This window comes from Rhineura floridana, chromosome 3 (genome assembly GCF_030035675.1).
Source record: "Rhineura floridana isolate rRhiFlo1 chromosome 3, rRhiFlo1.hap2, whole genome shotgun sequence".
Classification (NCBI taxonomy): domain Eukaryota; kingdom Metazoa; phylum Chordata; class Lepidosauria; order Squamata; family Rhineuridae; genus Rhineura; species Rhineura floridana.
Genome location: NC_084482.1, coordinates 178,831,885 through 178,858,245, shown reverse-complemented (window position 1 = coordinate 178,858,245; position 26,361 = coordinate 178,831,885). Strand labels below are relative to the sequence as shown.

Sequence of the window (26,361 nt, the reverse complement as noted above, 5' to 3'; positions counted from 1 at the left end):
AAGTTTCTAAACCATTTTCAGAGGCAGACCTACAAACAGCACACTGCAGTAATCCAAACAGAATGTTCCTACAGCATGGATAGTCATGGCCAGATACTAGGTGCCCCTGCCCATTAATATATTTTTATTGCCAATTGTTAGTTACTTCAGGAGTTAACTCACAGTTCATTTAGCTTTTGGCAGAAGCTCCATCCAACTGGGCTGATGTGGGAAATCAAATTGTTACTGAGATGAAATTGTTGGAGAGACCCAAGTCCATACAGGGAGCCACTGTTCACCTCTGTGAGGACATTGTGCTCCAGATTCCTAGAAGGACAAGCAATTTAATTGAACATTTTGAACATATACAAGCTCACTCCTCACACAATTTTGTTTTGTGTTTTTTAAAAAACCCTACACAGTGCCACATATATTACAAACAATAATTCTGCATCTTAATCCCTCTCCCCCACTCCCATCTTTTAACACAAAGGACATGATGCCCTGATCTTCTCCTGATCCAGCTGCCAGCTTTAGCATGCCATTATTTGGCTAAGTCCAGGAAGTGCACTAGTCTTCTTTACCCTTATGGGTCATAACTTGCAACTAGCTCAAGATGCTCTCCAGAGAAATCCTCCCATTACCTGGATTAATGTAACTATGCTAGCAAATTTTAAGTTGTCTGAGAGCAGCGGAAGAATAACTACAAATATTAGTAGAATCATAAAGGGGCCTTGTAGACCATTTAGTTAAAACAACTGTTTGATGCAGGAAATCCAGAGCCCCCTGCCCAACAGAGGGCTGCCCAGCCTCTGCTTAAAAACCTTCAGCAATGGAGAGCCATTGGTAATTGGTTCCATTGCTGCTTGCTGTTAAGACCAAATCTACCCTCTTGTAACTTAAGCCCATTAAGTTCTAGTTCCCCCTCTGGAGCAGCAGAGGTTTGTCCTCTTCTGTATGGACAGCCCTTCAGTAGTTTGTGTTAAACACACAATTGGCATGTAATTTACAAGTGTTGTACCTTCCCCAAAACCAAAAATGCTGCTGTCGACACTACTGGATTTATAAGCAAGGAATTGGCTTGGTGTTGTGTTCCCCCCAGAGTCAGAGTTTCTTAACTTGTCCCCTGGTCAACAGCTCCATCTCAGTGAAGCAGTGGAATCCGCTCTGGTTTTAGTCCGAACTTTTGGACTAAACTCCAGAGCACCTTGGACAACCTGGTGCACTGTGGACAGCTCCATGAAAATTCAGACTAAAACCCAGAGTGGATTCAATTGCCCCACTGAATGGAGCTGCCAGCTGCCACTGCTTTGAAAAAGTTACTGTTATATTCCACTGAGAACACTGTAAATGTCTCTCATAATGTCTCTCACATTGTTAGGTTCAGCGTTCATTAATTGTATTTATTAACAGAGTAACCCAAACTCTGCCCAGGCAGTAGCAAGGCATGACACAGGAATAGCGGCACTGCTGCATCTGCAATCCTACTGCTCAGACTGGCAGAAAAGAGGGGAGGGAAGACAAAAGCCTGATCCAGGCTATGCCAGCCTGAAGCTGGTGTAGTGATGGGGCCCACACTGGACTCAATGTCATCCATTGACAGCAGATCCCAGGCTGGCTCAGCCCCTCCCATTCCCTGCTTGGAGGCCTTCCATAGGCTATTGCCAGCAGGAAGCTCTCTCCTGAAGGAAGGAAGCTGGCAGAGGGAGACCTTCGGTACATCCAACCCATTGTGGCATATCCAGAGTGTGTGTGTTGGATTGCACCCTTGTTTAACAAAATTTATAGATTGCTTAATTTAAAAAAAAAATATCTAATCAATTTTTATGGAAGTGTTGTCTATTTTGAAAATAAACAAAATATTGTTTTTTCACCCTCTATGATCCTTTCTCACACAACATGGACAGAATAGGCTCTAGGCTAAGCACCTATAGATATGATGAGTAACTAATGAGTTTAAATAGCACCATATGCCAATTCACACCTTGTCATTACAGAAGACTGCCTGCAATATGGAGTTGTAGAAAACTGACACAAAAGTTTTATGGATTTGTTTCAGTGCTGTTGAGACATGTTTGACCTCAACTACTGAGGGAGGGTTAAACTTTATTTTTATGCAAAAAAAACTGATCACACTTTACAAACAATGAACAAAAAAAGAACCACATAATCATATTGGAGCCACGTAAACGTGCATTTTTAAACATCAGCAAAGATCAATTAAAATCTCTTATTTGGACCACACACGGACAGAATTTTTTTTACAAGGAAAGAATGTTCAAAATGTTTGTGGCTTTAGTACAAACTCTAGCTGAAGAGTTCTTGTTAATATGCAAAGTGAATCGATACAGTCTTTCTGTGGAGGAATCTGACTGTACAACAATTTGGCCACATATACTAGTTGCATTAATTTGTTCATCAACGCTAGTTTACACCATCTCAACTGCTACAGAATTCCCTGCACACTGTTTCAATAGGTCCATTACATCTCCATTTATTGCTGCTTCTCCTAACCTCTAGACTAATAACGCAATCTTAGGTATATGTAAACAGAAGTTTAGTCCCACTGTGTTCAGTGGGCTTACTCCCAGGCATCTGTGCATGAACCTGTGGTTTAAAAGTAGAAGCCAAAGTACACCTCTTCAGGTACAACAGCCCCAGACTTGCAGCAGTGCTATTGCAGGTGGCATGGCAGAATTACCCACAGATGTATGCAGGACACAAGCAAGGGAAGGAAATTGCCAGAGGATTGCTCATATTCTATTAGTATAACCATCTTTTACTTACAGAACTTGCATTTTGGCCAGGCCCCAGAAAGCTCCATCAGTCAGCTTGCTTATGTTGTTGCGCTGCAGCTTCAGAATTTCTAACCTGTCCAGCCCTTGAAATGTCAGGCCTTCTATCAGACGAATACGATTCCGGTTTAGCTCCCTAAAATTACCAACAAAATAGAAGGGCGTTCAGTCCAATGTTTTCCAGTGCACTCCTCTGCACAAATAGGCAGGCTGCCAGCCAGATATTGAACTCTTTCCAGCACAGTTCCACACAATAGCTACCAAAAAAAGTAATCCACCTTGAGCTAATGTGACCAAAGCCAGAGATAAAGCGCAAAGAGAACGGCCACTCTTAGAACTAGACAGGTTTCTGACAAAACACACAGCCAATATATTTCATCATGGCTTTTATTTGAAATAATTTAATTGTGATAGCATCTTATCACATTCTTAGAATTCACATTCTTAAGTAGTCAGTGGTTTCCTTCTATTAACCTTGCAAGAACATATAGGTTTTCAGTCACAAAACATCGATCTTTGTTACTGCAAGCCAAAGGGCTAGCATACCTATTATGAGCAAACTGTAACTACACAAAAACAAAATCTGTAGATTGTACAGATGTATCCAGAAATTAATTTTAATGCAAAATTACTGCAATATCTAAATATTTCAACTACCCCTTTCCCTCCTGGTATCCACAATTTCAGAATATTCCAATTTCTTTCTCTTAGAAATATGTTCTGGCTCAGTAATGGCAATACCTATGGTACTATGCTTATTTATTTATTTAATTCAAGAATCTATGAAACATCTTGATTTCTCTGTACAATCAAAACATATAAAACAATTGCATACACAGAAACAATTTCCAATCCAATACAGATACTGAGTGGGATAAAAATCTCCACTTAGAAGGCTTGTAGAAAGAGGAAAGTCTTCAGCAGACACAAAATAGAGCTGTTACAGAGATATAGAACTCGGTATCAACAATGTACTGATGACATCTCATCCCAGATCGCCTAATGACATTCCAGCACTTTCATGTAGATGTTAAATAGCACTGGAGACAATATGGTACCCTGTGACACTCCAAAGCAAACTGTCAGGGGGCCAAGAGATAATCACCCAATGCTATTATCTGAAACCAACCCTGGAGATAGGATTGGAATCACTGTAAAACATTGTCCCCAGTGCCCATCTCACTGAGTCAGTTTAGGAGGATACCATAGTTAATGGTATCAAACGCCAATGTGTGATCAAGCAAGATTTACAGGGTAACACTTTTCCTAAAACTGATCTCATGATGTTACAGCAGTTGTTGCACTGGACATCTTACGGAAGACTGCAGTGAACGTGAAAACAAGATTGCTACAGAAGTGAGCAAATTTACCCTCAAAGTGCATTGCAAACAAGTTAGAGTGGACTTCCAAAGGGTCTAACCCTCTATCCTGTATTAGATAACAGAACCCAGCCAACAACAACAACAACAAAAGATACAACTGTCTATCCTATCGTTAAGTTTTTGTTGCTGACCTGGGCTCCTTCTGAGAGGAAGGGCAGGATATATATTTAATAAATAAATAAGTAACTGTTCTGATTTCAACATGCAAGGATGTCTTTTTAGATTAACTTCTACAGAAGTATAGGCATGCAGGCTCTATACATCTCCAAAGTTTGCATATTTCTACACAGGGGAGAAATGGGATGACACTACAATACATTTTTTGAACTTCTACAGTGTTTAAGCATCAGTGAATGTTATCTAAAGAAGAACAAACAAGTATATATATTTGCAGAGCTTGGAAAGGTTACTTTTTAAAACTACAACTCCCATCAGCCCCAGCCAGCATGGCCACTGGATTGCGCTGATGGGAGTTGTAGTTCAAAAAAAGTAACTTTTCCAAGCTCTGTATATTTGTACCTAAAGGAAGAAAGTGGATGCGGGGCTTTGAATATGTTGGCCATGTTTTAAAGCCATCTTCTTAATCAAAACATCCAACGGCAAAGCATCTATTTACTTCTTTTCAAGTGGTTGGAGGTGAGGGAAATAGCACTAAAAGCCTATGGTGCTCTTAACATGCTTGTTTGAAGGAACAAGATGGAACCTATGCTTTGGATCTGAAGTATGTGTCCAAGTATAAGGACATATATGAACAGAAGAGACTTTTGGATCCAACCCTATGATTATGTTCACAAGCCAAAACCACTCCCAACATTACTTTTGGGATTTTGTATTAAGATTTTATGGATAGCTATAGAAATAATTTAATTCAGGTTGCAGAGAGAACAATATTTTATCTGCAGCTACGAACACTACATAACTACATAGAGTAGCCCCTATATAGCTGCATAATATTACATGCTGGGTTGTATCTTCCAGTGCCTTAAAAATATTCAAAGAAAAAAAGATCTCACAAAGGAAAACTACGCTCCAAAGTCTTTATATTAGACAGGGTTTGTAGTAAAAGGAATAAAATTCTTCTATGCAGGAGAGGCAAAATTTTAAATTCACTATTTGAACAGGTAATTTGCTCGCTAGTAAATAAGGAAAATCACTTACACTGGAGGGGAGTGCTTGACCAAAATTATACTGGTAACTTGATTTTAATTCAAAAGAAATTTCTCAAGCTGGTTTGTCTCTTCATATAAAAATCTCCTTTTTTAAATATCGCTATTTGAAATCTGATACTAAACAGTGCTTGGTCTAGCCTGCGAGTGAGGTTCTAAACTTCTAGAAAGCAGCAAGCAAACACTGACGCCAAAGGTCAATTATCTGCACATAAAGCACCTTCACAGATGCAAATGTGTATTTATGATCAAATACAGCTCACACTATACTCTTGTTGAAGAAACGACAACGTGTGTGCTAACTCATCAAAAGTACCATTTTGTCCATCTAAATGTCAACTGCACAGTTTAACGGCCTTCCCTTGGTGTAGTTTAATTGCTTCGTAAAGACCCATGTGTGATCTTGAAAACAGGGTTCGAGATAACCCTCTGATCTAATTCATTTTCACTGCCCTCTTGTGAAACAAAGGGAATAATAAAAAGAAACAAGAAAAACAAATGCACTGGCTGGCTTGTCTGCTGGAGGGAGAGGATCTGTATTGTGTGTTCTAGGCGATGAACACAAAAGAAAGTTCTTTTCGGATCACTCTCCCAACAGGACTCCCCCCCCCCAAAAAAAGTCCATACCATGGGGGACCACCAGAAAAAAAATCTACTCTTAATTTGTTTTATTAGGTGTTACCATAGGATCATTAAAATATAATTTATTCAACGTTTTATGGATGCAGGGTGAAGGAGGATTGCATTTGGTGAGCATGTCCTTAGGGACCATTTGTCTCCATAAAGTTTGGTTAGCCATAATTAAACTGCACGTTTCTACTCACAGTTGCGTTAGCTTGGGCAGCGTGAATGCTTTAACAGGAAGTTGGGTAATCCTGTTTTTACTCAGGCGAAGCGTTAGCAGGGATCGTGACAGGCTATCAAAAGCCTTGGTCTCTAGGATGCTGATTCTGTTGCTCCCGAGGTATCTGCAACAATTCATCATAGAACATTTAAAGGGCTATGTCAGAGGTCTCAGTTGTTCACTTTGTATCTGAGTGGCTGGTGACACTGGACACATCACATAAAAAAATGAATGTTTTCCCCCCTTCTCAGACAAGTCAAGACATTTTTTCTATTAGCACAATTTAGACAGCTGTTAAGAGATCCATTGAAGTACTTTAGCATCTTCAAACTCCCAGAGGAATCAACAGACAGAACATTCCATGTCAGACCTGTAGGGTACAGAAACCAAGACCACACCAGAAACTGAGCAAACACACACTACAGCCCAGTAGGTACAGTGATCACTGGAACCACAACACATACATTCAGATTCAACACTGGCTCACTACATAGCTTATCTTGATGAGAATTCCCAATATCTAAGATGGGAATGAGAGTCACCAAATTTACAGGAGATATGGCAAGAGGCAGCAGATGAAGCCAGAGTCAATTATCTTCTTGTTTTGTCACTAGAACCCAAGATCTCCAAAGAGAACCAAGTGCAACATAATGGTTTGCGGGACATTAGAGACAAATGCAAAAAGCTGGCTCAGGAGGAGGAAAAGGAGCCAATTACCACCTGAAACCCATGAGCTATAAACTGGGATGATTGGGAAGGAGTTCACATTTCCATCTGATTTGCTACATACCAGGGGATTCTAACAATACAATGGGGGGGGGGGAAGAGAGAACAAACTAGCCTTTTCTTGTTACTATTGTTGAACAATTAGGAATCAGAAACCTTTGGAATTCATCCACTGATCTAACTAGTGGATTTCAATCTACCTTCTGTCCACTGCCACTAATTTTCAATAATTTCAATGGGTTTAACTCAGCACAGCACTAAGGTGAGCATTCCCTCACCACAACAGAATGTTCTCCCCCCTAAATATGTTCTGGGTTCCCCCAACTCTCCAGAGCAGACCTGAGGATGATGTGGGGTACACACGCAGGGGAGGAGAGGAAGGAATCTTCTGTTGCATTAGCAGTAATCTTGTGCTAGCGCTATTATTGAGTTGAATACTACCCATTGTGCTAAGTACTCATTTTCATTTAGCAGCATTGAATTGTTGTAAATTGTTGTATGGAGTGTCACGTGAGTGATGTTTAAAAAAATATGTCTTTAATAGTACAGTTTTTGTCTCTGAGCTTCTGCTTTGGACCATTTTTAAATTTACGATCTCTGTACTGAAATATTGCTCAGTTGTGACATATTCCAAGTCATAATTTGTCTTTTCCTTTTTTTTCTTTATAAAAAGAGACATGTACCACAGTACACAATGTTGCAACATTAGCACTTTCATCCTATGTGATGTAGTTTTTTTTAAAAAGGGAGGGGGGAGATTTGACTGAAAATCCAAATCAAATAGCAACATACAATTTTGTCTCTCTTAGCTTATCATTAACTATTCAATAGGGGGCACACAGGAAACCTGTTGCATCTCATTCTCTGCCCCAACCGGTCCTTATTGCTATAGCAAGTGGGCATAAAAGAATGCAGCAATCTAGGCACAGAAGACTCCTGCCCCAGAGCTGCTACACTCAGTCTCTCTTGCCCTACCAGCTGTCCTTTTTAAATAGTTAAGAAATGAGCAAAGGAAAGGAGTAACAAGCCATTTTTCAATCCCTGTCGCACATAGCACGATCACTCAAAGAACTGGGTACCGGAGTTAATATGCACACACACCACACCTAGTTGATTTATAATCCATGATTGTAATCCATTTGCAAAAAAAAAAAAGATTTTAAAAGTCAGCTTTGCTGTATAAATAAATACTTCCCATAAAATGTTTAAATGTAAAACAAAAAACTTACAGATCCTTTATAGGAAGTCCCACTGGGAAGCAGCCACTTCGGATTTCTGTGATGTTATTTGAGCTCAGGTCCAATGTTTCCAGGGCGACATAGGGCTCCAGTTGGCTTGCTTCAATGCTATGGATCTTGTTGCGATTCCTACAAGGCAGAATGGAGAAGAATCTGACATAATCCCCTTCCCCTTCCCTTTACATTAAAATAAGTACAAGCATACAAAAGATACTCCCTTATAACTTGTTTGACTCCAGGCTGACATGCAGTGTATTTTATGGAGAAGATTAGGGGGGGAAAGTAAGGTAAGAGGATAGCTTTTATTAGACTGACATATACTGGCATAGACAAGCTTTCAAGTTACACAGAGTATTTCATCAGGCAGAATAAGAGAAAAAAGTTAGAAGGTATTTGTTTAGATCAGAGCTTGGAAAAGTTACTTTTTTGAACTACAACTCCCATCAGCCCCAGCATGCATGGCCACTGGATTGGGCTGATGGGAGTTGTAGTTCAAAAAAAGTAACTTTTCCAAGCTCTGGTTTAGATTGTGATACAAGAACAAAGCCACTACCAAGGTTTCCTCACTGCAAGCTAAGAATGAAATATACAGTTATAGGAAGCAAAATAACAAATTCTTTTTGGTTACTTCTGCTGTATAAAACTATGCATTGCTCAGTAATGGAATGACCCAAGGCAGAGGCGGGGGGGGGGAGAGAGAGAGAGGAGAGAGAGATTGAAAACCTCTTGAAATTTTGCAAACATATGTGGCAACAGTCTTTAATTCCATCCTTGTCAATGTATAGCTACATACACTTGAAGCACCATGTGTTTGCCTGCCTATGGTTTGCCACGAAGTCAGAAATGACAGGTGGAACTGGCATGCACAAATTGAGAAAGGAAGCACACATGAGCACAGGGCTCTTTATGTCACATGCTTTGGAATTATGTCTGAATTGACTCTTTGTGCTGATCAGATACCATAAGCCATTAATGAATAGTGTGAAGAAAAAGCATTGATACAATGGAATGTTGGTCCTTAAAAAGACTTTGTCACCACTGTCAGATAATCCATTTTTGGCAATATCATCCAGCTAGTGAGGCTACACTATAGTGATTGTAGGACCATTTTTATGAACTATTTCTGTCATGAGCACACAAAGCACATCTGTAGGCCACTGGTCTTAAACTGGTGGTTGAGACGCACTGCTACGCTCATGATTTGGAAAAAAAATGAGGCACCGTGGGTGCCAGCACAGCAGCTGTACCGGCACAGAAGAAATTAAGATGTAGGTCTCCAACTGCAAGTCTGAGTTAAGGGTAGGTCTGAACAGGATAGTGCCTGAAAAGCATCAAAAGATGAAAGAGCATCCGCTGAGGAGTATCCAGAGATGAGAATGGACACGTCCTATACAGTAAAATATGGCTTCTTTTTAAAAAAAGGAAACCTGTTCATTACTACTCTATGCCATAACAAGCACAGAATACACAACATGGGGAATGCAGGTTGGGATCCAGCAATACATGCGCACATCCAATTTTCCCCTGAATATTTCCCCATTTGAATATTTTCTCCCTGCGCCACTTTTCCCAAGTAGTCCCTTTTGGCCAATACCCCCTCAAAATACACAAACAGGTTTGTAACTCCCCATGAATTGTACCCTGTTGGCACCAGGCATATCGAAGGAAATGGTTCCTGTTAACCACACTCCTCATCCATCCACCCATCCCGTCTGTGAGCAAACCTTTCCCCTCTGCAACTCTTAAGAAAAATACAGTAGGATGTGAAACTGACTGACCAGTTTCCAAAATATTTTCAAGAATGGTCACTTCTGCTGCCACAACTGGGACTGAGTTGCATCACAGACATTCCACAATGTATCCACCAACTGCTGCCTGGGATCTGCGCTCCCAGTTTAATGCAACTTCGTATGCAAGTATCTTTATATCAATAAAATATCAGTAAAACATGAATATCCTTAATAGCCCGCCTTGTTACTTCCCCTGTGTGTGACTCCCACCCGTCTCCAGCTCAACAAGTTATCCAGTCATGGTTTAACTCACCTGAAGAAAATTATGTTAACTGAGAGGTAGGTTTTTGTGGTTACTGTTTAAAGCAGGGGTTCCCAGACTGTGGTCTAAGAGATTCATTCAGGTGGCCTGCATCCACATTAAATATTCATATTGGTTTTTAATTGTATTTTATTGTTTCTTTTATTTCTTATATTGTATTTTACTGTATTACAATTTCAACTCTACGGAGTGCCAACTGTAATACAATGCAAGAAATAAAAGCAGCAATAAAAATACAATTAAAAATCATAAATCATATAGCATCTAGTGCGGCACATTACAATTACCACAACAGGCAGAAAAATCATGAAGTGGTCTGCCAAAACCATCAGCAATCTTCAAGTCGTCCATGGGGGGGAAAGTTTGTGAGTCACTGGTTTGAAGGAAATGAAGCTGTTTAAATTAAAAGAGTCCACCAAGTTTGGGACAGGGGGAAGAGAAGGAAATCAGTCAAGGCTACAAGGCTAGTTTGGGTGTAGTCTTAGCTGCATTGATTGATATTTTGGCACTGATCCACCCACTTATTGGTTTAAATCCTGTTCAAGTTGCACCATAGGTTGTAGGGCAGAGCTGCAGGGTTACAGCTGAGATTGCATCTTGGAGCCTTGGCATACAAAAAACCTAGCCATCCTGGCCTCTGCAACTCCCCAAATTTTCCTCTCCTTTTAAAAAGCAATGTATTGGGGCTTTTTTAGCATTACTACATGAAAGTTTCTGGACTGTTACCGTAACCAAATATTTCACAATTTCTAGCATACACAAAATCAGTTCTGTGTTTTATGAGGATAACCACACACACATACCACACAGGTGAAGAACTTGAATCCAGAAAAAAAAATCCTAAAATAATCCATGCCTATTCTGTTGTCCTTCAAAATGTGCAACCAGCTCTTACGCATCTTGATTTGATGGTAAGTCGTACGAGTTCGATGTGACTTAATCTGAGCTAGAAGGCCCTACCACTGCAGCATCGGTCAGTCTAACACCTTCTTGAAAGTAGGGAGCATACAGCTGATTTGCAGAGTCAACAAAAAAAAGGCTTTTTGTATTGAATTTATTGATAAAGCACTACATTGTTGTTGACAATTTTAAGCAGATGGCATAGCTAAACAGAAGGTAAGCTATGGGTGTTTGTGTGCACTAGGGGTGGAGGCAGAAATGATAGAACAGAACAGGTGGTGCTACTCCAAAAAGTTCATAGCATTTCTAGGAATAACACAGTATCCTTTAGAAAGTAAGGTTGCACCTTAATCCCAGTGGATAGGCCAGTGCTAAATGTCTTCATTGAATTTTTATTGAAAAGTTTTTTCAGCAGCCTTTTCCACAAGCAGAAGTGGGAGGGAGGAGATTGTCCTTCCAATGCTTTTTTCTCTGCATGGTGAAGGTTATTTTTGGTTTACCATGAGGAGAATGGGGAGGCAGGGATAAATTGCACAGTTGGCCTTCATCTAGGATCAGCTTTCAGTACTGGCCAGACTCTTTTAATTGGGGGGGGGAGGGAGGGAGGGAAAGAGAGAGAGAGAGAGAGAGAGAGAGAGACCCTTAATACAGTAAAAGCTCTATTAAGGTACCAACTGTTATAAGTATGAAAACCAAAATGAAGCTCCAAACAAGAGGGGAGCTCTGCACATCCCTTTTCATTCTATTAACATTCAAATATGTACATGTGCAAGGAGAACAATTAAATCATCTAGAAATGCCATCTACCAGAGGACATGCAATGTCTCGTGTCATAGAGGACTGCCAGACCATGACTGGATATCTAGATTAAAAAGAGAAGGTCATATGGGATGAATCAAACACTGCTGCTAGGAATGGTCCTTCTGGCTTTCCATCTCTGGCAGTAGCCAACTTAAGTCACAGTCAGTTTCAACCTCTACATTCTTTAAAAACCGTAAGAGCAATTTTGCATCCAAAGGTAGCCATAGCTAGGTAGCCTAGATGAAAGAAGGGTGTAAGAGAGAAGTTAAGACCAAGAAGAGGGGAATATTTTATTTCTGTCTTGTTGGATTTGCCTCATTTACTGTTATTTAATTCTTATGGTTTGGTGTGTTAGAATGCCCTAAAGGTTCTCTATGTATGTTTCATACTAGGGACTTTGCCCCTGCTCGATTTGCTCATCAACTGCACTGACCATTGCCAAAGCCTCCCCTTCGACTCCAGGTCACAAAAGCCTCCCCTTCCCCCCAAGGGTGGCTGAAGCTCCCTACAGGTTGCAAAACCTCCCCCCATGGGTTGCAGAGCCTCCTCCCTCCCCTCTCCATGGGTCACCAAAATTGCTATCCAGCCTCCATGGTGCTGCTGCTGCCACCATCACTGGCCTCCTGCTCAGGCTTGGGCCCCACCCACCCCCATGGGCTGCCAACATTTTCCTCAACCACCCAGCCAACCAGCTCACAGGCCTGGCCTATCGTCCAACCTCATGTCCTTCTGTGGCAGCCGCTACGTAGCTCACCCACCCCTGCTGTTATGCTGTGATGTCATGATAGTGTAAGGGTATACGTTTTTATATATAGATATATAATGGATATAAGTGACAGGGCCAGCACCAGGCATGCCGGGGCCCTTGGGCATCAGCCTGCCCTGGGCCCCAGCGCACAGACGCCCCACCTACCTGCTCTCCTGTCTTCTGCGGCTGTGTGCACTGTGCACACAGGGCTGACATTAACCAAGATGGCAGCCAAGGTTTCCCTAAGGGGCTGAAGCTTCTGCCACCATCTTGGTTGATGGCATGCATGGTGCTATGAGTGCGCCATCAACCAAGATGGCACCACGGGCATCAGCACCTTAGGGAAACCTTGGCTGCCATCTTGGTTAATGGCAATCCTGTGCGTACAGTGTGCGCAGCTGCCAAAGACAGGAAAGACAGGTAGGTGGAGCCAGCGAACAGGTGGGCAGCTTGCAAGCTCCCTCCCTGTGATCCACGGCAGCTACCCTGCCACGGATCATGGAAGGGGAACTCTACTCCTCTCCCACCCTATCAAGGGGCCCCTCAGGCGCCGGCCCTGATAAGTGACACTCTTCAGAAACTTGAGCCTATCTTGTAAATGGGCACAGGAGGTATGGGGGGGGGAAATGTAGAGGTGGGAAGTTGTTCCACAAATGTTTGTTATAATATGGAACATTTGAAAGAAACTCTTAATAATAAAAAGGTAGTCAATTCCTCTGGGCCCAGCTGAGACTGGTTCAAACATATCAGTGTGTGCATACTTTCCACCTAAGTAATTATTTGTATGCCCAAGCTTGCATCTACTGGTCTTTCCTAATTGCTCAGCATTCAGCATTTGGATTAGCCAAATAAGTTAAAGCACATGTAGCTCCCTACTGCACAAACATTCACAATAGTGCCTGACCATTTTAGGACATGTGATGTCAGATGCATACACTGCCTAGATTCCCAGGGAATCAAAGTCAGTGCCCCAGTTTCACAGGCTTTTGATGATGATGCATCCAATAGAGACAAACGTTTAAGGTAAAGCTTTAACCAAGTCCATTCAAATATATTCAAGTTTGGAAAGCAGAAATATCACCACTGTGCCTACTCTCTCTTTCTGCATGATTTCCAATCCATGTTTGAGGGTGACCACATGTGAAACACTCTACAGTCATCCTGAGCAACGTCCCTCATGAGCAACTACCACAAACTTTATTGCAGAAGATTCGTGGGTTCTCTGAGGAAGGTGGGATGTTGACCCCAACCCCAAAAATGGAGAGAGAGAGAGAGAGAGAGAGAGAGAGAGAGAGAGAGAGAGAGAGAGAGAGAGTCTCTCTGGGTGTATCTAACATGCATATTAATTCATATTTTTTGAAAATTTAGTTCATTCCCAACTGGAAGGGAAAATATTTATTTATTTGATTATTTGATTTATATCCTGCCCTTCCTCCCAGCAGGAGCCCAGGGCGGCAAACAAAAGTGCTAAAAACAAATCAAAACATAATAAAAACAGACCTTAAAATACATTAAAACAAAACAACTTTAAGAACATTAAAAAAAGCTTTAAAAACATATTTTTAAAAGGGTTAAAAACTATTGTTTAAAATAAAAAAAATATTAAAAGCAATTCCAACACAGACGCAGACTGGGATAGGTCTCAACTTAAAAGGCTTGTTGAAAAAGGGAAGTCTTCAAAAGGCGCCAAAAACATAACAGAGATAAAGATCAAATGAGAGTTTCAACTTTTCATTTAATAAGAATTTTACATCCTAATTCCATTTTCAAGAAGTAATACAGGCACATAGAAAAGGCAGCTTTCCCCTAGAAATTTCCATTCTTATTTATTTAATTTATATCCCACCCATCCTCCCAGAAGGAGCCCAGGGCGGTAAACAAAACACTACAAACGTTCTAAAACATCTTAAAAACTGACTTTGAAACAAAACATATTTAAAAGCAATTCTTATTTCACCCACTCTTATTCAGCTTTAGCTCTATAACTGTAAGACAGGAACAATACTGACCTGTATCGCAGAGTTGCGGCAGTAGAAAAGATGCAGAGTAGATGTGCAGAACTTCAAGCCTGGGGGACTCAATGTGGCCCTCGAGACATTTCTATCTAGCCTTTAGGATTCCCCCCAGCTCTGTTCATAGCTCTCCTCAAGTGCATTTGCCTAGCTGGAATGCATTCTTGAAATGCACTAATGATTCTTGCTTCTCTGAATGGAAGGTGGCAAACTGAGGTGTGTGGGGGTGCATGCATGTAGAAACCTAATTTTTGCATGGCTGGAATGTAAGCTAGAGTACAAAAGCAAGAGTCTCATCTGTTCTTCACCTACTTTTTGCCTCTGACCTCTGTCCCACCACTCCCAGTCAGGGTAATGGACTAGATGGGCCAATAGTTTGGCCTAATATAAAAGCAGCTTCTTCTTTTTTCTTCAAAAAAGCAGAGTAAAAAATTTCAATGTCAGACCAAAACCAGAACTAGAATCTGACTTTCCCATAAGTTTGTGTTAAAATGGAACAGGTAAGTATGGTAGACTAAGGCAGGGGTAGCCAATGCAATGCCCTCAGGATTTTGCTGGACTCCAACTCCCATCAGCCCCAACCAGCATGGCCAATTGTCAGGGATGATGGGAGCTGTAGTCCAACAACGTCTGGAGGACACTATAATGGCTACCCCTGGTTTAAGGACACATATGTGTGTACTTTATCAACTGCGATAGTGGGTCAATGTCATATATATGATTTGTTTCCTATTAATCTGCACATGGGTGCCTAATTAAAAAAAAACCTGTGAATGATGCTTCTTATTCTACACTGCTGACAGTGGAATAGCATATACCTTCACAAAGTAAACTGCAGTCATTTTAAGTATGTTCTTCAGGCAGGAAGTGAGTATCCCCCATTTTGCTCAGAGGCCACTGAATTAGTAGTTCCCAAGGGGGTGCTTGGCAGATTCTCAAGCCTATTGCAGAGAGACTGTTTGTTCAGGTGGAGCTCAGATACATAACAAGAGCAGTCCAGGCTTTGCATATGTACTCCTGACATGCTTGGGTCAGCCACTGGGAAACTCAACATACGCTGCATACACCAATTTCTTAATTAGTTACAGCACTGGCCCAGAGCAAGATAGGTATATGATTGCTTTGTAATAAAAAGGAAAGAGCGTCAGCTCCTACCCTTATCTCCTATCTGCGAGAAGCTATTTCTCCCCAGGAATGATGGGAAAGGAATGGCAGTTACAGGAACCATGGGAGAAAGTGACCATGGGAAGCAAAAGCTGAGGGTAGCCATACGCATACCCTGGACTTTGGGAGAGCCAATTTTAATAAACTTAGAACAATGATAAGTCAGGTTCTATGGCAAACAACACTAATGAGAAAAGGAACTCCCAAGATGTGTGGGAGTTCCTAAAAAAAAAAAATTCTAAAGGCACAATTGCAAACAATTCCAACAAGGAAAAAAGGGGAAAGACAGCAGAAGAAGCCAATGTGGCTTCATAAAAAGCTTAGGGATGACCCAAAAACAAAAAGGGGCACATGTAGGAAGTGAAAGGAAGGCCAGGCCACAAAGGAAGAATATAGACAGGTAGCACAGAATTGCAGGGATGGCATGAGGAAGGCTAAAGCTGAGAAGGAGCTGAGGTTAGCGAGGGATGCTAAAAGCAACAAAAAAGCTTTCTTGAGATACGTGCATAGTAAAAGACAGAAAAGAAATGGTGCTACAGCTACTCTGTGAGGATGGCAACATGATAACAGATGACAAAGAAAAAGCAGAAGTGCTTAATTCCTACTTTGGCTCAGTCTATGACCCTCCTGGCAAACATGAAATTGAAGAGGCAGGATTGCAGCTTGAGATCGATAGACAAATGGTCAAGGAACACCTAATCACTTTGAATGAGTTCAAATCTCCAGGGCCCAATGACCTGCATTCTAGAGAATTGAAGGAACTGGCAGAAGAACTCTCGGAACCATTGTCTATCATCTTTGTATAATCATGGAGGATCGGTAAAATGCCAGATGACTAGAGGTGGGCTAACGTTGCCCCTATTTTCAAAAAGGGCAAAAAAGAGGAACCGGGAACTACAGACCAGTAAGCCTGACATCAACCCCTGGGAAAATTCTGAAACAGATTATAAAGCAGTCAGTCTGTAAGCACCTTGAAAACAATACAGTAATTACTAGAAGTCAACATGGATTTGTCAAGAACAAATTCTGCCAAACTAATCTTATCTCATTTTTTGATCAAGCAGCCTCTCTGATAGACTGTAGAAATGCTGTGGACATAATATATCTCGACTTCAACAAAGCTTTTAACAAAGTATCCCATGATATTCTGATTAGCAAGCTAGCTAAATGTGGGCTGGATAGAACAACACAGAGCTATAAGATGGGAATACTTGGCTCAGCAATTCTGCATGTCAGAAGAATCCTGGTATTGTTGATCACAAGCTGAATATGAGCCAACATTGTGATTTGACTACAAAAAAGGCAAATGCTATTTTAGGGTACATTAACAGAAGTATAGTTTCCAAATCGCATGATTCTGTTCAGCACTGGTTAAGCCTCATCTTGATTACTGCATGTAGTTCTGGACACTGCACTTTAAGAAGGATGCAGACAAACTGGAATAGGTTCAGAGGAGGGCAACAAGGATGATCAGGGGGACTGGAAACAAAGCCCTGTGATGAGAGACTGAAAAAACTAGGCATGTTTAGCCTTGAGAAGAGAAGACTGAGGGGAGATATGATAGTATTCTTCAAGTAACTGAAAGGTTCTCAATCATCCCATAGTGCAGGACACAGAATTATGGGCTCAAGCTACAGGAAGCGAGATTTCAATTGAACATCAGGAAAAACTTCCTGTTAGAGTGGTATGACAATGGAATCAATTCCCTAGAGAGGTGGTGGGCTCTCCAAGACTGGAGGCATTCAAGAGACAGCTGGACAGCCACCTGTTGGGTATGCTTTAAGCTGAATTCCTGCATAGAGCAGGGGGTTGGACTTGATGGCCCTTCCAACTCTACAATTCTATGAATATTGGCTACACTGAAGTACATGCACAATTAGTAATCACAGGCTGAATAAATTTTTAAGATGTGATTAAACTAACCCAGCTCCTCCGACGACAACCACCACCAGATCTCCCAAATCCCATATGGACAGAAGCATAGAAAGGGGCTGTCTCATAACATGTAGATTACGGGTGGGAAATCTTTTTCATCCCGAGGGCCACATTCCCTTCTGGCCAAGTATCTGGGGGCCACATGCCAATGTTGGGCAGGGCCAGAGGCAAGAGCAGGTGGAGCAATGAATGCAAATTTTACCTTTGTACAGTAGGCTTGTGTCTACACATGCTCACACATCTCTCTCTACCCTCCATCAACACAAGCAAGAGGCGTTGTCAGAGTTCAAGGACACATTCCAAAACACTCAAAAAAGGGTGCAGAGCAGAGCCTGTGAGGGGTATGGGTCTGTGGAAAGAGGTGGGGCCTGGAGAGAGTCCTGAGGGCCAGACAGAGATGCTTGGAAGGCTGCATTTGTCCACCAGGCCTGAGGTTTCCCCACTCCTGCTGTGAACACTCTCCTCCTTTGGTGCTGCATTTGCATGTAAAATAAGTAAGCTCTGTAAAGGAAAGCAGGACTTCTATAATCTTTAAGACCTTGGGGACAAGAAAGAAATTCCACAGAGGCATCTTCTTCCAAACACAGTGTTGTGTTTTTAATTAAGGTATCCCCATAATGAGAGAGGGGAACTGCATTGTTTCAAATCTGCCCACTTTCAGGGTTCAGGAAGAGGAACACAGTTCTTGTTTCATTTGGAATATCCTCATGCTATGCAGCTCCTCCAGCCCACTTCGTGTACAAGTGCAGAACTTCAACCATATTTACATTAACAGATGATGTACTTTAATGCCTTGATGCTCTTTAGATCTTACACCACTTGTAATTGGGAGAGTTTATTTATTTACTATTTGATTTATATCCCGCCCTTCCTCCCAGCAGGAGCCCAAGGTGGTAGCGTTGATAAGATTCCTCTTTGAAAAGAGCTCCTAACTCTTGTACAACTTGCTCACGTACAACTTGCTCACGTGAATTTTAGAGGCCTATAATCCGCCTCTCTCCATCCTATGTGTCCAACATGAAGCAAAATCAACAACAACTTTGAGTTATCTCTATGTGACATCACAAAACCACTATGAGTATTGTGGCATCTTAAAGGCTAACAGTTTCAAGCTACAATCGTAAGTATACTTTGGAAGAAAGCTACATTGAACACAGTGAGACTGACTTCCACACACTGTACACATGCATAGAGTTCTGCTCTTACTGTGGCATAGTGGACTCTAATTCATAAAAGCTTATGCAAGCTTTTTATGCTGCCACAAGAGTCTTTCTAGCTTTTGCTACAGAGTAGCATCTGAACAGCTCAGGCAGGACTGCCGATTGTGGTTTGCTTATACTCACATGGACACAGCCTTCATGCAAGAGCTTTATAACTAAGGCCTCAGTTTCCTCCACGTCGTGTACGGTGGCACCCTGCCGAGGCACCCATGCAGCCCACCTTAACCCCCCACGGCTCCTACTGGGAAGGGTGGGATGCAAATTTAAACAACAGCAACAACGATAACGGCATAGAAAAATCAATAGGTTCTTGCATAAGTGGCAATTCCAACCACAAATACTAATCTGAATGAAAGTCAATAGCCAGAACAAGAAAAGGATGGTGACAGGACAACAGCAGGCATTAACAGGAGATAGAAAAGTAGGGCAATGAACTGATAGCTCAGGGTATTTCAGTTTACTTCCTTACACCTGCATACAAGGTAAAAGAAATGTGCCACAACAAGCTTTCTGACCCAATTGACAAGCAGTTCCGTTCATTCTGATCAACCGTTCACCCTTGTGCCTCATGGTATGACACTGAATGAGTGTTAAAGTCACAATATCTGACACAAGGACTCAACTCCACCACATCTGGTCCAGGAGCAAAACGTTGCAATTCTCGCACTAGCAGGTTCTCCTTTGGCCAGTTGGTTAGTTAGTGTGTAGCGGGACCAGTGGTTGAAGTGCTGTGTACCTAATACGGGGCATCCAATGGCCTTCCTGCACAGCAGAAAACAAAACTGGGAAGTGCAACAAGGAACAGGAATGAGAGGTTGCTAAGTTGCAGTGGGGCATCTCTCTTTATGCTGCTTTCGCTAAAGCATCAGGTTGTGAAAAGCATCAGGTACAAAAAATCCTCAAAGCAATCACCGGATAAGCCCTCCTGCCCCCATCCCAACCCGACAAATCAGAGGAAATCACGAAACTCTGGATGGTTTAAGAAGCCAGCTTCAAAACGGCCATAAGATTGGGGAAGGACTGTAGAGCAATGATACACCTTCTGCTTTGTATGCAGAAGATCCCAGGTTCAATCCCAAGCATATCCAGGTCAAGCTGAGAACGCCCCCTGCCTGAAACCCTGGAGACCCATTGCTCATGCCTGAAACCCTGGAGACTATAGATCTTCAACCTGTGGGTTGCGACCCTGAGGCGGGTCACAGAAAGACTTACTTCCTGCCATCACCAGGGAAGCTTCCCGGCTCATCGAAACAGTGGAGGAGGGAGGTAGCAGAGGCAGAGGGGCAGTGAAGGCAAGATGTGGAGGACAATTCCAAACCGGCCAGGACAGCTCCACAGCAATTGTCCCGCTCTACTGTACTGCCACTCCCTGCCTCAGCGACAAGTGTAGCAGGCTCAGTGGCAGTAGACAAGGAGGGAAGCGGCAGGCAGCAGGACGGTCGCTGGGGAGCTGCCCCAGCCTGTCCTGAGTTTTCCCCGTGACTCACCTGGGCAGCCTGTCTCCTCATCATGTGGGGAGGCTTAGCCAAGTCTAAAGAGGGTTGAGGAGTAGGGGGTGGGGCAAATGTAGGGAGGCTTAGCCAGATGGGAGGCCCCGGCATTGCTACCACAAGGCCTGTTTTCTCTAGGCCATGTGTGCTTGTCCCCTGCTGCAGCACCAATGAAGCCCATCTCGACCCCTGTGGGAAGCTTTCCTAACTCTTCACAGCAGTGGAGGAGAGAAGTGCTGCCTGCCTCACTGACAACACTATTGCAGGCTCAGCAGTGAAGGACAAGGAGAGAAGCAACAGGATGGTTGCTGAGACTGTCCTGAGTTTTCCCCTTGACTCATCTGGTCCGCCCGCCTCCTTCCTTCACTTCCCTTGTGCTCATGGAGTGGGGAAAAGCTTAGCCAGGTCTAAAAGGAGGTAGAGGGTGAAACGGAGGAAGCCTTAGCCAGGTCTAAAAACACCCTCTCACTAACTCATTTTTTGCGCCCACCCTGTGGGCTAATCCTCCTGTCACTCATGTGACACCACATTAAAATTGAAAATGGGTCCCATGTTGTGGGTTGGGAATGAGGTGGTTCTTGAGCCTGGATCAGTTGAAGACCACTAGCAATGTAGACATTTGAGCAAGATGGACCATTGGGCTGACTCAGTATAAGGCAGTTTCCTATGGGTTATATCAGAGTTAGAACCACTGAAAGTAATGAACTTAAGTTAGTCATGTCTATAAACTTCAATGGGTCTACTCTGAGTAGAACTAGCATTAGATAAAACTGTCTGTTCCTATATTTTTAATCCAAGTTTTGAACTTTACTTGTTTTGAAACTCAGCAGAGTTCGTTATAAACCACAATCCCTGGTCCAGATAGCAAGGCAAATCAAGATTAAAAGAAACTGAAAGTAAATTCTTTACTCTGGCTCCTAACTTGTGCATGTACTACTAAATTATTTGTGAATCTGGCCACTTTTTGCTCTTATATAGCCCTTGTGAGTTAAGCCTTCATTATTCCCATTTGAAAAGTTTAGCAACCAAGGTATATCTGAGGTTTGTAAACGAGGCAAAATGGATTTGAGCCAAGTCTAGTCAGACAATTGACTATAATTTCAATATTCCCCACAGGTCAACAACAGATGGGCTCTACAAGGCAAACATAGCAAAAGATGTTACATCAATATCCCATCTCCTAGTCAAGCTACCTTCCCTACATGCCTGTCAGTAACTGCACAATAACGATAACCTCCAATTCAGCTTGATGAATTTGCAGCATTTTCCCTCTTGGCTTTGACAAAAGTAAACAAAGCTCATTTCTATTTCACTTTCTCACACAGCCCCATTAGGGAACTCCTGTCTATTTAATGTGTGTGTGTGAGTGTGTGTGCACACATATGCTCATCAGTTATCTCATTTCTGGGTTGCATCACCTTAGTCTTCGCCACAGGCTGAACAGTTACACAGGAAGCCTCAGGCCTGCAACCCACATGTTTTTCCAGAGTCAAGGTGGCAAGCCACCTCATAGGAGTCTACATTGATACCGTTCACATACCCACCGCCATGCCAGCCTCATCTGACCAATATGAAAAGCATACTCTGTTTAAACAGCTACTCAGAGTGTCAATTTTTAAAAATCCTAGTTTGCTCTTGTGACAATTAGCACTAGGCTCTCGTGACTAGAGGCTGCTCAGATATAGTGTACAGAGCAAGACGCAAGAGTGGATAGCTTCCGCTCCCCCGTCCCCTTGCTTCAAAATCCCCTCCATCTTTTGTCTGTCCTTGTTCGCCGTTACATGTGACTGTTGCTAATCCTGGTTAAATGCACTCTTACAGTCCAACTCAAGCCCTGGCCCCAGGCAATGCCATGGCCTTCTCCCTTAGCCATGATTCCACATTAAGCTTGCACTAACCTTAGGTTTACTCATTTTGATATCTAAGGCTGCATCCAGACACCACTTTATATCATCTTCCCCATGTTTCCTTACCTGCTAATCATGTTTTATGTGATTTTTTACAAGATGTAAAAGCCACTTCTGGAAATCTAGCAGAATCTAGTAGAGGTTTAGCACTCATTTCAGTGTTAATTGTTTCCAGAAAAAAAATCCATTTGCAACCTTGGAAAGCTGGAATATCATGGGAGTTTTATGTTGTAAGTTTCCCACGATTTTCATGGATGATGCCCCCACTGCTCATGTAATGACATTTTATGCAGTATTTTGGCATACTGAATGGTGAATCATGGGGGAACAGAAGCGTGCATGCACAAAAAGGGTGGGGGGTATGCCAATCTCTACGACCAATATGCAGTGCCAGTGAACAAAATTCAGTTAAACTAATGATGAATTATGCTCTTCTTCAAATTAATATCACCTTAACACTGCAATCCTATACTTCCGAGCAGGCATGCACAAGATTGCACCTTAACTCTATCTTTATCACCATCTCTGCTATCTTTTCAACTCCTTTTGAAGACTTTCCTTTTTCAACAAGCCTTTTAAGTTGAGACCTATCCCAGTCTGCGTCTGTGTTAGAATTGCTTGTTAATATGGGTTTTTTTAATGTTTTTAATGTTTTCGCCCTCCGTGGCACAGAGTGCTAAGCGGCTCTGCTTACGGCCAGAGTTCGATTCCAATGGAAGGAGGAAGTCGAATCTCCGGTAAAAGGGGTCGAGGTCCACTCAGCCTTCCATTCACCCGTGGTCGGTAAAATGAGTACCCGGCATATGCTGGGGGGTAAAGAAAGGCCGGGGAAGGAATTGGCAATCCCACCCCATATATACGGTATGCCTAGTAAATGTCGCAAGACGTCACCCTAAGAGTCGGAAACAATTCGCGCTATAAATGCAGGGACACCTTTACCTTTAAAGCTTTTTTAAAAAATATTTTAATGTTGTTTTGTTTTAATGTATTTTAGGTCTGTTTTTATGTTTTAAAGTGTTTCTAGCGCTTCTGTTTGCCGCCCTGGGCTCCTGCTGGGAGGAAGGATGGGATATAAATAAAATAATAAATAAATAAAATAAAATAAATAAATAAATAAAATACGCATTTCCTTCCTTAAAATGGTACTGCAAAACATGAACTGAGCTGGAGGCAGAAAAAAGCTTACTTCAAAAGGTATTATTTTCAGTGTTGAAGAATCGCATTGGCTCCATTGCTTCTGAAAGGCTTAGCATAACCTGAGATCTCCAGGGAAGGCTGAGAAAGCTGCAATTCAGTGAAAGTGGCCTGATGACCAACTTCTCAGAAAAGAAGAGCCAAAGAGCTAGCTTTCAGTTGTGAACTTTTATTTTGTTGCTATGCATATATATATCTCATAATGAACTTATGGAGATCTAAAACACTTTTCTTTTTTTAAGGGCCCAATAATATATTTTTATTATTCCAACCAATATTCACATTTTTCTTCACAGCTACGATGGCCTAAGCTGGCCATTTTTGTGTCACATGGTTTTCAATGTTTGTTGCACTGTGACTGAAACCTTTTTTCATTTTATGGGGTGCAATTTCCTAAGCCTTTTGCATTCTGTTCTGCTATTGATGTTAATGGAGCTTTAAGTGTGTGTAGGGATAAGCAGAGCCTAATATTAAAGCAAATTAAGATGCCTCTGTTGCATGCACAATTACTTTGCTACTCTGAAAGTCCGCCTCCTTCCCTACAAACCCTCTCAGGTGCTGAGATCAGCAGAGGGGGCCATTTTGGTAGTTCTGCCACCCTCAGAAGCTTGGGGGAGGGAGTAGACCAGGAGAGGGCATTCTCTATGGCAGCCCCTAAGCTGTGGAACTCCCTCCCCACTGAGGTGCATCTGGCAACTTCATTTTACAACATTCAACCAATACTGAAGACACACCTCTTTACCCTGGCCTTCAACACCTGAGATGCATTTTTAGGACCCACTCTATTTTCTGTGATAATGTTTAGATTGTTTTTAACTGTTTTAATTATGTGTTTTAAAACTGTTGTAACCTACCATGGGACCTCTGAGTGAAGGGCAGGTAATCATCATCATCATCAACTGATGAAGCCATTTTTGTTGTGCCTCTAATCGAGGAGTTGATACACATCCACCTGGGTAAAACAATCAATAACCAAGAGGGTAGAAAGAGACTGCGCGCAATATCCACATCTGTGTGGATAGCCAGGACGTGATGGGCTAAAGGTCCAAGCCCAATCATCAAACCAAGAGCCACCCTTGCATGCTGTTAAAGCTGCTGTTAAAAAGGAGAGCTATGGGGTAATTCAAAAGTAAGATCAACCTTAGCCGAGTGCACATGTGCACACTCCCTTTCCCCTCTTATGTACTCACAGGAGGCAGTTAATGAAAATTCATCATATACCATACTCTGGCCAGCAGATGTGATATAATGGTTGGGGGTGGCAGTAGATGGGAAGAACAAAGCAGCCATGGGATTCAGAGAAAATCTGGTACACTTAACCATTAGGTATTCTCCACTAAGGCTGCAATCCTAAACACTTACCCTGCAATCCTAGACATTTTTACTAAGGCACAAGTTTCTCCAGTGATACTTACTCCTGAGTAAATGTATCCAGGAACACAGCCTTAATGGGGTAGATTCAATTAATTTTTTCTTCCCTTGGCTAGCACTGTTGAGCTGTTTTTGAGTAGATGCTTGTAGGCTTTTCTACTGAAATCAGATGGACAGGGTGTGGCTTCCAAAAGGCAGCCCTTCACAGTCAAAAGGAATCCCTGTGTAAGCAACTCATAACCTCCAGGGATTTAATCAAGTGTCTCAACCACTCAATCACCACTCCACTAGGCAAGCTATATTTTATGTAAAAAGGGCAATGCGCTGATCAAAAGGAAAAGATAAAACAAAAACTAGCCTCCATTCCCCACAGTCTCCACCAAGACTCCAGCTATATTCAGCTAAAGGCAAGGCATTTGGGGATATCAGAGTTTAGTAAAAGTAAAGTTTAGGGAAGACTGTTTCTGCTTCTGAAAGGTATTGATTTATAAGCTTGTAACAAAAAGCTTATGTCAACTTTTACACACCAGATTATAGTTTTTTTCCTTATATATCACTTAAATGCACAAGCCAAATTCAGTACATGTCATTGGGCTGGAATCTCAAGCTCTTTCCAAAGCAGGAACTCTACAAGCTCTAGGAACAATTATGTACAACTCAGTTTAACAGGATATTGGCTCTTCTTCCTTGGATTGCTGTGGACAGAGGCTCTTATTACATAATCAGGCATGTATACTCATCTAGAGCCTACATTTGGACTGGGGGCAGGGAGGGTGAAATACTACACAGACAAAATCCAGTGTGAATACTTGTGGGTCTTGCTTGCTTGGCAGGACAGAGAAAGGCTATGCTGAAAGAATGGGTGTTTTTTAAACCACAAGCCAAATCTATGGGCTATGCTAGATAGATGGTATTCTGATTTCAGGACTCATTACAGGCAAACTTTTCAAAATCACCACACAATCTGATGCATTTGAAAGGTAGGTTCGGAGATGAGCAAATGGACAGAGCTGAAAGGATTACCATGAAAACAGAAACCTTCAAGCTAATTTCTGACATCCTACCAGATCAGAGATAGTGTTAGGAACTGTGCAGAGAAAGCACAGTTCTAAAGACAATGAAGCACGACTGTTCCATTAAGCTTGGAGAGACCTAGCTGAAATAATGCATGAAATGTCCAACTTGATGTTGGAGGAAAGATATTGCCAAACTAGCAAGAAATATATTTAAGGAGGGAAGGGTGTTATAATTGTAGAACAGAAATCCAAAAATATTTGAGAGCAAGACCCTATCTGCACTGTACATTTAAAACAGTATCACACCACTTTAAACAGGTATGGCTTCGCTCAAAGAATAAGGGCCGACTGGAGCCGATAGAGGTTGTAGTCCAACAACATCTGAGGGGCACAAGGTTGGGGAAAGGCTGATGTAGACTTT

The 26,361-nt window shown here is 42.1% G+C and overlaps 1 protein-coding gene across 2 annotated transcripts in view; it reads right to left on the bottom strand.

Moving 5' to 3' along the window:
* Positions 1-26,361, bottom strand: part of LRIG1 (leucine rich repeats and immunoglobulin like domains 1) — a 170,276-nt gene that overhangs the window by 37,165 nt on the left and 106,750 nt on the right. For both annotated transcript variants that reach the window (XR_009761538.1, XM_061618693.1), the window contains exons 4-7: positions 8,122-8,259; positions 6,147-6,290; positions 2,767-2,910; positions 163-306 (exon numbers count right to left, since the gene is read on the bottom strand). Coding sequence is in view for 1 of the 2 variants with exons in the window: in XM_061618693.1 (XP_061474677.1) it covers positions 163-306; positions 2,767-2,910; positions 6,147-6,290; positions 8,122-8,259 (570 nt within the window). In the remaining variant the exon portion in view is untranslated. The remainder of the gene's footprint in view (positions 1-162; positions 307-2,766; positions 2,911-6,146; positions 6,291-8,121; positions 8,260-26,361) is intronic.